The 11,836-nt window shown below is 34.3% G+C and overlaps 2 protein-coding genes across 5 annotated transcripts in view; one reads left to right on the forward strand and one right to left on the reverse strand.

Annotated features, from left to right (window-relative positions):
• On the reverse strand, positions 1 to 2,555 carry LOC107060275 (uncharacterized). The gene is made up of 5 exons (XM_015307971.1): positions 2,413 to 2,555; positions 1,292 to 1,842; positions 1,060 to 1,147; positions 555 to 948; positions 1 to 441 (listed from the first exon to the last, which is right to left on the reverse strand). Exons 1-5 carry the CDS (start codon positions 2,553 to 2,555, stop codon positions 1 to 3), a joined length of 1,617 nt encoding a protein of 538 aa, XP_015163457.1.
• Positions 2,556 to 3,529: 974 nt separating this feature from the next.
• The window catches only part of LOC102589862 (serine/threonine-protein kinase AFC1), a 15,038-nt gene continuing 6,731 nt past the window's right edge, over positions 3,530 to 11,836 (forward strand). For 2 of the 4 annotated variants that reach the window (XM_006345603.2, XM_006345602.2), the window contains exons 1-9: positions 3,532 to 3,790; positions 5,330 to 5,501; positions 7,094 to 7,120; positions 7,675 to 7,828; positions 7,912 to 7,960; positions 8,075 to 8,189; positions 8,405 to 8,496; positions 10,250 to 10,406; positions 10,487 to 10,551. In XM_006345603.2, coding sequence (XP_006345665.1) covers positions 3,689 to 3,790; positions 5,330 to 5,501; positions 7,094 to 7,120; positions 7,675 to 7,828; positions 7,912 to 7,960; positions 8,075 to 8,189; positions 8,405 to 8,496; positions 10,250 to 10,406; positions 10,487 to 10,551 — 933 coding nt within the window. In that variant the 5' untranslated portion in view covers positions 3,532 to 3,688. Of the gene's footprint in view, positions 3,791 to 5,329; positions 5,502 to 7,093; positions 7,121 to 7,674; positions 7,829 to 7,911; positions 7,961 to 8,074; positions 8,190 to 8,404; positions 8,497 to 10,249; positions 10,407 to 10,486; positions 10,552 to 11,836 lie in introns of all 4 variants that reach the window. The other 2 variants (XM_015307988.1, XM_006345601.2) reach the window with 2 other exon arrangements.

Genomic DNA, 11,836 nt, shown 5'->3' on the forward strand with positions numbered 1-11,836 from the left:
TCAGTCTTCTTTCAGGAAGAAAGTACAAGTCCTTATGTTGTGACCTTCTTGTCCACAACGTCCACAATGATTTGTGTTTTTGCTTATCTTTTCACCTGGATTTTTCTTCCTCTTTTTCCTTGGTCGTCCAGCCAAACTTTTGTATCTTGGTGGCAATACGATTTCTTCCAAAACAAACTCCGGTGCTGACCAATCCTCTTTGTCCGGCATTGGAACCATCGGAACTTCATATGTGTTTTCTAATGCAGCTGGTTTATAGTAATCTGAGCAGTAGGAATGTATATCTATAATGTTTTTCTTCTTGAAAACAACAAATGCATGTGCACAAGGTATCTCGTCTATTTGAAATCTCCCACAGTTACAGATCTTTCTCTCCAGACAAACAATGAATTTTCGCCCACATTCAAAAACTGAATATATAAATTCAGTAGATTGCACAACCTGACAACATTAGGTAAGACACACACCACATATCAATTAAATCAATTTTATACTCATAACAGCCAAAGAACAACAAATTCCAAATACATTATAGTTTATATATTGGCACATACCTGCATTTTTGAACATTTAGAAGCGTTTATAATCAACAACTCTTCAAATCTCTTCCCCAATGTTTCCTTTGTATAAGATGCTATTTCTCTATTTTTAGAGTTCCAAGAACCGAATAGAACTCTGACTTTTTCCAAAAATTGTATTATAGGTAGTTGTCGCACTTCAACAAGGCATTCATTGATACATTCTGCTATGTTAGAGGTCATCATTCTCCCCCTGTTTACTGTTGCATGAACTCTTGACCACTTTTCATAACCAGTATCCTCAAGATACATCTTAACCCGATTGTCAATTTTAACGACTTTAGCCATCAATTTCTCAAAATCCTCTTTTCTATAAGTCTTGGCCATTGAATAGAACACATCACTTAGTACGTTTTTGCTTCTCTTGAAGCTTGAACAAACATTTTTTCAAATGTGCCATATGCATGCAAAATGAGGAACATTTGAAAAAACAGTTCTGACACTATTAATTATGCTTTCATTTTTATCTGATACAACACACATTTGTTCCCTTTCCCCAAATGCACTTTTAAACTGTTGGAAGAACCATGTCCATGAACAATCGTTTTCACTGTCCACCACTCCATAAGCTAACGGCAATATGCATCTTACTCATAAAATAGTGAACTTGTTTGTTAATTTCTAGATACACAACTATCCATATATAAAGCATCAATATCAAGTAACCATTGTTATGGGACAAAAAATTATAAATTCTAATACATAAATTATACCTGCACCATCAAGCGTACTTGCTAATACAAAAATTCCTTTGTAAGCTCCACCAAGATGTGCACCGTCAACAACAACTACTGGTCTACAGTAGTCAAAACCTCTCGTTAGTGGCCTTAATGATATGAACAGATACATGAACTTATTTTCCTCTGACTTATGCATCCGTATATAAAAATTTGGATACACAGTTTCCAACATATATAGATATTTAGGCAACTGTCTATATCCATTCGCAGATTTACCCCTTATCATCTCTAATGCGCGCTCCTTAGCACACCATGCTTTGTGGTGTGAAATATCAATCACATACAGTGCTCTAACATCCTCAATAACATCATTTGGTGTATGAATTCTTTTATGATTGTGCAATTTAGGCGCTGACACAACACTTATAAACCCAATTGTAGCTTGAACCTTTGTTAATAACCTATCCCTTATCGGACATGTATGCTCACTATTGAAGTACCTCACTTTGAATAAATCTGATTTCTTCCTAACAGATGCACTCAATCTCCAACAACAGTCATTTGATGAACACAATAATTTGTAGCTGCATTTTTTCAGAGACATTAGTAAAATGTATAACCGATACACTAAAACAATAGATTATTTACATAATGATGCATTACAGTTCTACACACATCAAGTTGACAGCAATAATGTGTCATTATTATTATACATTAACATAAGGTGAAATGAATCTGATACTTTATAGTAATCTTACATTGACAAAAAGCTTAAAACAAAATATTAACTAGTAAATATTCATCAAATCATAATTGTATCAGCTTTACTACAAAAATGTATCATCATTATTATACAAATATATAAAGTTAAACGTTTAATGTATCATAATTTTAACCAGTACTGTATCCTTACTGTTTCAACAAAATACAATGATACAGTAATCAGAACAATCATATATTGATACATTAACACATAAAAGAACAATCATATCAGCTATAATGCAATAATGTATCTTGATTTTGATACACTTACATAATATACCTGATACTTTATAATAACAACATTGTAACTTACAGTTCTGAGAACTTAAAATAACACTCCAACCATTTAATGTATCAACCTTATAGCAAATAAAATAGACAAAGTTCCATACCTCCTGTTATCAGATCTCTTTACTCTGAAATTAAAGCCATGTTTTATTTTGTATTTTGCCATTACAGATATCAGAGTGGCTTTATCCTTGTACAATTGATCCACTTTCACTTCTGTATTTTTTGTATCTGATATGTAATTCATCACCTCCAACTATGGTATATAACACGACTCACTATTTTTTTATTCTACCAAGTTGAGAGTGAGTGCATCATGTTCAACAACTTCAACACAGACGATTGAACCAGTCTACACATCAAAACTTTCAATATCGCCAACATCCCTATCAATTGTATCAATACAGAGGGGATACAATCCGAATCCAATCTCGCGTTTCTTCACCTCTACGTACAATTTTACTCCCATATCAGTCCTTATACTCATTGGAGAGGAGTTTCCTTCTACAATGTATCGTATTTCAATTTTTTTTCTCGACTCATCAATATTCAACTAAGCCGCAATTGTTGAAACTAGATTCATGAAGGAAACATGTTCACCAACCAATATCCCCTCACTCTTGTATTTTTCATATTTAATCTCACTCTCCAAATTCCAGAATGCCTCAACAAAATTGATATGTTCATTATCTATTCGATTAAACTCACAACAACAAATTTGATTCTTAGTCAAAAGTCTTATTCGTTGAAACATAGAAGAAGATGAACACGAATTGAATCCTCCAATTCTGATTTGATTTTGGGAATCACGTTTCTATAATGTCGCAAAACTTATTGGCGTGATTTAAAGGATTTGATTTTCCATTTTAAATTGGGCAAATTCCATTAAAAGCGCAACAAAAAATATGTAACCTGCACTTAATAATATATCCGACCCGCTTTATTAATGTATCAGCGTTAATTATTGTATCCGTGTTTTAAATTTTTAAGGGATTTTTGTAATTATAAACTTTTAAGGGATAAATTATAATTTTATCTTAAAAGTATGTGATTTCTATAATTTTCCCTAAATTTTAGTTAAACTTGATGCATTTTGACATAGAAGTTTAGGTTAACAAATTATGGTGTCGATAGCCAATATTTTTAAAAAAATCCAAACAATGGGTCTTAGGTAAGTCGGGGCAACTAAGCAAACCCGGAAGCCCATTTATCTCTAACTAAGGTGAATGATGAACTAACTAACCAGGGTTAGCCCTCTTTCTCTCCCATCTCATTTCTCAGATATGCAGAATCCATAGGGTTTCGACCCGATTTTTTCGCAGAAAATACATCAAATTTTCGATTCAATTCTTTCTGCTGATTACTATACAGATCACAATTATGGAGATTCAACCATTAATGGAGTTTCCACGGAGAAATATAGATAAGCGACCTCGGAAACGGCCTCGTTTGACATGGGACGTAGGGCCTCCAATTCTAAAGGTTTTTGATTGAAAAATAGTAGTAGTATTAGTTTGTGCTGGTATTTTATTTACTTGTGAAGTTTGTTTCTGTCAACATATGAATTGGTGCACTTTTGAAGTTTGTTTATGTCAACATAATTGCTATTGCATGTGAATTCAAGAGTTTATTTGTTTTGAGCACGATATGAAATTTGTAATGTGAGAATCATAATTAAGTGGGAAATCTTAGTAGCTTAGTTGGTTGACTGTGATGTACAATTCCCCACCTTGTAATAGCCTTTCTTCCCTTACCCCCAATTAAAAAAAAAGGAGGAGGAATCATAAGGAAGTTGGAGCGGGTACTTGTGAAAGAAGAATGTTTATAAAAGCCATCTTAGGTGTAGAAGCATGAAGTTGGAGTGCCTTCTTATGAAAAGGTGTAGGTGGTTTAGTAAGGCAGTTCATTTTTGCTATTAAAAGAGTGCTAAATTATAGGCCTCGAGTAGCTTATTCCAAAAAAAAAACATGGGACTTGAGTGACTTAGATTTTGAACTAAAATTGCTTTCAAAGTTAAACTTTTTTAATGGGAGCAAGAGAAGTGATACAGTGACGATACTTAATGCAAATTAGTCTCCTTGGGAAAAAATATATGAAAATAAAATTCAGGAAATGATACAGTGACGATACTTAATGCTCATTAAGCTTGTAGTTATGCATGAAACATCTGTTTGAGAAGAAAATGCTATGTGTAGAATACGCTTCTTAAAAGTTCTGAATGGCCAAATAGACCTTACATGCTAGTTGGAAATGATTGGTCCATTATGAGTTATCTCCATTTTGGACAAACTTGAGGCATTCAGAGGTAACATGTGTACTTGAAGGTTAAACATAAATGGAAAGTTTGGAGGCTATAAATGGGAACTTTTGTAAAATTTGTTACCAAAGTATACAAGAACGTGTCGGAAAAATGGCTGGTAGTCTACTGAGATAAGGAGACCTATAAGATGTGTTATATGGAGTTACTTTCTGGAAATCAGCTGTAGCTTTTATCCTATTGCTAAATCACAAATTAACAATGTAAGAGAATTCCATGAGATGTGTTTTGGTCTGAACAGTTTGGCACTTCTATCGACTTGCAATTCTTTTTGATAAGTTTCTTAAATTTCTCTTTTGATGAGTATATCAGTTAGCAAATCTCAATATTCTGGAATAGGATGCAGCCATTATATTCATATATCTTATCAAGCATTCGAGGTTGTATGTTCGTGTATCTCATTGAGCATTTAGTAACACTACGCTCTTATATGTCAAGGGTAAGTGCTAGGGAGATACCATTTGGAATGTCAATTTTGTGCCTTTCTGTTTGCCTGAGTGCTAAATATCATGCTCGTTTCGTTTCATAGGAGTAAGGTTTGATATGCTACAGACATACTGTTGCAAATCATTATGTAGTCCAAAATCAGTAAATAAACATGTGTGGTAGCATTTCATATGCTATAAGCGAAATCTCTGAATTATGTCATTCTGAGAAAATGGCATTGGAAAGGAATTGAATATAATACTGTCATCAAAATTTAGGTTCTTCCAACAATATACTGCGGGCAAGAGTTCGGAAATGGAGCAGGGCTGAATTATGCTTATTCTTCAATATATTACAAAGGGATCCCTCATAATGGATCCCCTCCTCGGAGACCGGATGATAAAGATGGCCACTATGTGTTTTCCATTGGGGAGAACTTAACTCGTCGTTGTAAGTTGTCTTTTTGTTCTCATAAATTATTTTATTTCTATTTGTAACTCCATATTGCAAGTGTACCTGGATTTTTAATTATTATGTTCGAGCAAGTGATTTGTCTTTCCATTTTGAAGAGGCCTTCCTGTTATTTATGTTCTAGGTGTTTTCTTTGTGGAGAAACATCAGAAACTGTTAACCATCTTTTTCTACACTGCAAATTTACTCAACAATTATGGAGGGTGTTCTTGAGTCTCAAAGGCATATTATCCTGGGCTATGCCTAGAAGAATTACTGAAGCCCTAAAAAGTTGGGAGGAGGCAGGAGTGCTAGCTAAAGACAGAACGAGATGGAGAATTATCCCTGCTTCAATCTGGTGGGCAACCTGGAAAGAGAGAAATTCTAGGTGTTTTGAGAGCGTAGAGAATAGTATGCAGAAAGTTAAACTCAACTGCATTTTGTTGTTATGTTTTTGGTGCAATCAATTATACTCAAATGAAACTGTCTCTATAATTGATGTTCTAGATTCAATTTAGATTTAGAATAGTGGAGTTTTTGGAGTTCATCTGTATATAAGGTTTAGTACTGCCATGTACTATTGTGTTATAATACAAAGTTACCAAGTTTCAAAAAAAAAAAATTAAAAAAAATTAGAATTTTAGAATCCGGGCTTTGGTCTAGTGTCTAGTGGTAAGAGCACAACTTGTGATGTGTTGGTTGTGGGGTTAGAACCCTACCACTAATAAAAACCTGGTATTTGGGTGGAGAAGAGTAATAGAGGGGTGGCTCCATTATCCACCGAGTTCTGAACCATGCGCCACTTCCCCTCTATGATTTTTCAATTATTAAAAAAAGATTTAGAATCTTAGCATGTAAAATGTATTTTTCAACTTGATTCCAGTACTTGACAAATTGCACAAGCTCGCAGCATTTCAGGTAGTACAATATTCTAGAAGTCCATATGTAAGTGTCGTAAGAGAAAGGAGATTTTGCTCTTACATGTATATGTTAGTTATAATGCAGCAAACTCTGATTTGATCTAGTCATCTAGCAAAGTTGAACTAGTCTCGGACAAGGATATAAGGTACCAACTGGTTGTTATAATTTTTTCATTTTTACTGATTAAAAAATCATCCCCAATTTCTGTTCCGGCAGAGGGAGAATTCTTGCGCTTTCTCGGCATGCATGTGGGACCTTGTTTTGTTCCCTTGTGATTTGTATCGAATATGCTCTAGTCCAAAAAGATGAAGGATTGAGGTCATCATTATTTCCATTGTTTGCATGATGCGCCTTATCCACAATTGAGATACAAGTATACTTACATAGTCCCATGAAAACTAATTGACTATCTGTTTGAGGATTATATCCCTGTGTTTTTGGACATTTTTTCCAAGTATCATCATGTCAACAATGCTTTTGTATCAGAGTAAATACAGGATGACACAATTTCTTTTCCCAGTTGTCTCCTTAACCTAGATTTGGCTTACTGTACTGACATCTACAGTTAGCGGGATGATTACATGCAACTGCACTAACATGATTATCCTGTAAAGTTTTATGTTCGTAAAATTTGCTTCTCTTCCCTAATCTACTCCTTTCTGTATTTGCAGATAGGATACTTGGCAAGATGGGGGAAGGTTAGTTATTTCCCTCTCTTCTTTCCTTTCCTTAAGCTTCATCCCTTTCCCTTTATATGTTTTGGTGAGGGGGTATTTCTTGGGTTTTATACAAATATAATGTCATTGTACTTTTGGTTTATTGAAGCAATCTTTATTATGTTTGAATAATTCCTTTGTTTCTTTTTGGCAAAGCTTGCTTAGGATCATTTTGCCAAATTGTTTTTTCCCTTGATATCTTGGCTAAATAGAAATATATTTTTGTTGATTTATTCCTGCTATTTTTCTGTGTAGTCAGATAAAATTTTGGTTGAAAAAAGAAATGGCCTGTGATCTATGTTACTTAGTGTTTTATTATTCAGTTTCACTGAGCATTAACAGAAGCATGACTAGGTGTTTGCTTATCAAGGTTGGTAATTCTGGTAGTATCTATTGGCAAATGCTCGAATGATACAGGAATAATAAATTACTTCTTGAGAAGCTTCTAAGTTCTAATAGTGTACTTCTTGTACTTACCATGTGGAACATATTTTAGTTCATTTATTCAGCTGTATCTATTTGGTACCTAATTGCAGGAACTTTTGGACGGGTCCTTGAATGCCTCGACAATGAAACAAAGGAACTTGTGGCAATTAAAGTTGTTCGCTCAATACATAAATATCGAGAAGCAGCAATGATCGAGATAGACGTTCTGCAGAAATTTGTCAGGCACGATCTTGGTGGCAAACGGTAGGAATTATCCTTCCTTTTGTGTTACTTTACTGACAGCCGAAATTGAAGTGATTCTAGTACCACTGCTTTTATTCTTGCAGTTGTGTGCAAATAAGGAATTGGTTTGACTATCGTAATCATATATGTATTGTAAGTGCTTATTGGTGCTTATTATTTGATTGGATTTGGAGGGGCAGTTGAGCTCCTTCTTGTATGATATTCTGGGTGTAAAAACTTGAGGATGGATTTAATTGGTCTTAACAGGTTTTTGAGAAGCTTGGTCCAAGCTTATACGATTTTCTTCGCAAAAACAGCTACCGTTCATTTCCCATTGATCTTGTCCGAGAGTTTGGAAGACAACTTTTGGAGTCTGTAGCATGTGTGTGAACTAATCTTTACCACATTTTTCTGTTAATTTTCAGAAGCTTTGTGAGGCTCAGATCATGTTACCATTTTAAGTTGGATTTTATATTGCACATATGATTACTATTGGAGCAAGGGAGCATCTCTACTTATATGCTTGCGAATATTTATTCTAGGAATATTGATGTCCATAAACTCTAGCAGTTTGCTCATTCGTATTTTTTATTGCAGTTATGCATGATTTGCGACTGATTCACACTGATCTGAAGCCAGAAAATATTCTCCTTGTTTCGTCGGAGTACATTAAAGTTCCAGATTACAAGGTAATGCATCATATATCATGTCTTATTGAAATTGCTTTTCAATACCATAGTAATCATTAGAATCAACTAGGTTTTTGTTTAATTAGGTTTGCTAAAGTTCGACTTGTGTATTAGGATTTTAGCCTTTCTATCAATGTAGACAGTACAAACTGAAGTTCTGTTGGAATTTTCTTCTTATGCTCTATGGATTTATTAGTCTCTCTCTCAATACAATTGGCACTTGTAAGGGATATATATATTATATATATAGAGAGAGAGATAGAGAGAGTTCAGTCTATCTGACTCCTTTGGTATTCAGTAAACAGAGCCATTTCTTGTTATACAAGATTTTGCCTTAAAGAACTCCACCTATTGTAAAATATATTGAATCTTATTGTCTTCATTTTGATGTGGCAATTTGTCACTTTGCTCTTTGAAGGTCTTATATATATATATATAGAGAGAGAGAGAGAGAGAGAGAGAGAAAGAGAGAGAGAGACAGAGAGAGAGAATTAGGATTTTAGCCTTTCTATCAATGTAGACAGTACAAACTGAAGTTCTCTTGAAATTTTCTTCTTATACTCTATGTCTTTATTAGTCTCTCTCTCAATACAATTGGCACTTGTAAGGGATATATATATATATATATATATATATAGAGAGAGAGAGAGAGAGAGTTCAGTCTATCTGACTCCTTTGGTATTCGGTAAACAGAGCCATTTCTTGTTATACAAGATTTTGCCTTAAAGAATTCCACCTATTGTAAAATATATTGAATCTTATCGTCTTCATTTTGATGTGGCAATTTGTCACTTTGCTCTTTGAAGGTCTTAACTCTAATCTTATCTTCTACAATGATAACCTATTGAAACTTGAAGTCTACTCAGCCTAGTTAAACCAAGTCATCCATTTAGGATGACATAATAAGAAGAAAAGGTTAAAAGTTAATCAAATCTCTATGACTTTATTGTGTTTTAGTGTCTAAACAGATTTAACAGTAATCTAATGCTCTACGTTTCATGACATGAATACTTGATACATATTTTATGCATCAACTTGATCAATCCAGATTGTCAAAGTAGTAAATCATGAGATTATGAAGTAGGGAGGTAACGGACTCCATTAACTTAGTATCCCATTCCAATTTTTATTTTTATTTTTGCTATGAGCACCTGCATTAATGCAAGTGTCTTGAGGTTTTTTACATTTCAATCAATGATAGTTCAATAATGGGAGTTAAATGGGGTGTATAGGAGTGGCTTCCCTTTAACCTTTTTTGAGACATTGAAAGTATTAAAGATTATGGAGAAGATGTTGATCTTGTAAGATAGTGTTATTCTTTTGGAATAACCCGAAAAAGAAAGTAGAATACTTTATTGAAGACTATTCTCTGCTTTGTCATTTTCATGTTTTAACTCTGAAACAGGAGATCGAGCAAGTTTCTTTTAATTCTTCTGTCCTTCCGCTCAATATTTTCATATGAACTGCATTTGTATGTTCTGTAAAACTCACCAATGGTTCCATCTACTTGGTTGATTAGGAAGTAGAAACCAGAATCTTGCACAGAGAATGTATAACATTGGCGCTTCATTAAAATTTGTATAACATTAGTATGTTCCTATTACTACCATTTTTATGGGAAAATAATAGCACTTTCTTTGTTTCTGAAATGGCATATCATCTAGGTTGTGATTGTTTTCTGATTTCTCCTCTTTCTGCAACTTGAAAAGTCTTTACTACTGATGTCTTTTTCCCCTTCTTGCCCGCTATGAAGTTCCTGCTGCGACCTGTAAAAGATGGTTCCTACTTCAAGAATGTGCCAAAGTCAAGTTCTATTAAGCTCATTGACTTCGGCAGTACAACATTTGAACATCAGGATCATACTTATGTGGTGTCTACACGTCATTACCGTGCTCCAGAGGTTATCTTAGGTAGTTACTATATCTCTCAGATTTGCATCTTTTAGTTGCATCTTGTCAGTCTTTTAGTTTGTCTTGTGCTGTTTTTATAGGTCTTGGATGGAACTATCCCTGTGATATGTGGAGTGTAGGTTGCATACTTGTTGAGCTTTGCTCTGTAAGTGAGAGTTAATTATGTGTATGGTTTTACATCCTTGTTTGTTATTTATCTTTTTTGTCATTATGATTTTCTTGTTTTCTTTTTCTTTTTACTCCCAAGTAGAGAATCTATGATATTGAGGATCACAGCCGCCTCAACTAGCTTGGGACTGAGGCTTAGTTTTTTTATTTGCTTATGCTATTCCATCCCCGTCATCCATTGAACCTGCTTTGGATAATCCTCCTTTTGCTGGATTATTACCAATGTAATCATAAAAATGCTAACTTTTCAGGAATTTTAGACCAGGCTTCTGATAAACTTTGATTTTCTGCCAGCCCAGCACTAACTATTCTGTCATGAAGAAGAAATGATTGATCTGGCTTCTAGGATTTATATATTAACTTCTTCACACACTACAATCAAACTTAGTTACATGAAGATTGAGGCAAGGGATGTTTATGCCCTCTGATCTGGCCTAATCGTTTTAAGTGGCAAGACAATATGCAACATTAGCTCCTGATGCTATTTTGTCCATTATACACCTAAAACCCCCAGACCAAGGTGATTATTTAGCGTTAATGAATACCCAATGAGGTATGGAGTAAAATGTTATGGCACAGTTTCATGATGATTCCTTGGAACTACCCTTGACCTGTTGAATACAATGGGTACCCAACAAATCTATAGTTAAATCAACAGGCTCAACTTTTTTGGTTTGAGAAGGTGGTCATGATTCAGTGATGCGCAGGTGCTTTCTAGAAAAGGTTTGGACCTTTGGTTAGTACATTGGAAAAAATATTCCTTTATCTGTCATGTGGTTTTAATGGTTAAATGGATTGTTTATCTTCCTTTTCCTATTAATATTTAAGAAGAGTTTAGGGCTAACTATGTTACCAATTCTCAAAAAAAAGAGAGAGTTTAGGGCTAACTGCATGAATTTAATGAGCACCCCTTGTTTGAAAATGTAATAAATTATTTAAGAAAGATTAGGTGTGACAACAATAATACTTGAAATGGACTCTTGTTTCTCCTTATAAAAAAGGATTCTTGTTTTACATGTTAGCACACTAGTTAAATCCTTCTCCTCGGAGTCGCATTATTCCTGTGATTTGGGTCTAATGTAGGTCTAATATCTTTTCCTTTGCCATACATTCTTGCCATGGAGTCTACACTTCTGTTTGTTGCTCCGTAAGCTATTTATATTTACTTGTGGCTTTGCTTCCAAAAGTTTGCACTTTACCCGGGGCTCTGATATGATTACTCTGTTACATTTGATTTTCTGACTTTGACTAACCCCCACCCC

The sequence above is a fragment of the Solanum tuberosum genome, unplaced genomic scaffold (genome assembly GCF_000226075.1).
Source record: "Solanum tuberosum cultivar DM 1-3 516 R44 unplaced genomic scaffold, SolTub_3.0 scf00071, whole genome shotgun sequence".
Lineage (NCBI taxonomy): Eukaryota > Viridiplantae > Streptophyta > Magnoliopsida > Solanales > Solanaceae > Solanum > Solanum tuberosum.

Bases quoted from the DNA above. Each gene is read 5' to 3' on its own strand.
- LOC107060275 (XM_015307971.1), bottom strand. From the start codon at position 2,555: ATGAATTACATATCAGATACAAAAAATACAGAAGTGAAAGTGGATCAA. The intron at 1,843-2,412 runs GTATGGAACTTT...GAAAAAATGCAG, and splicing joins AAGAGATCTGATAACAGGAG to CTACAAATTATTGTGTTCAT. The intron at 442-554 runs GTATGTGCCAAT...TAATGTTGTCAG, and splicing joins CTAAATGTTCAAAAATGCAG to GTTGTGCAATCTACTGAATT.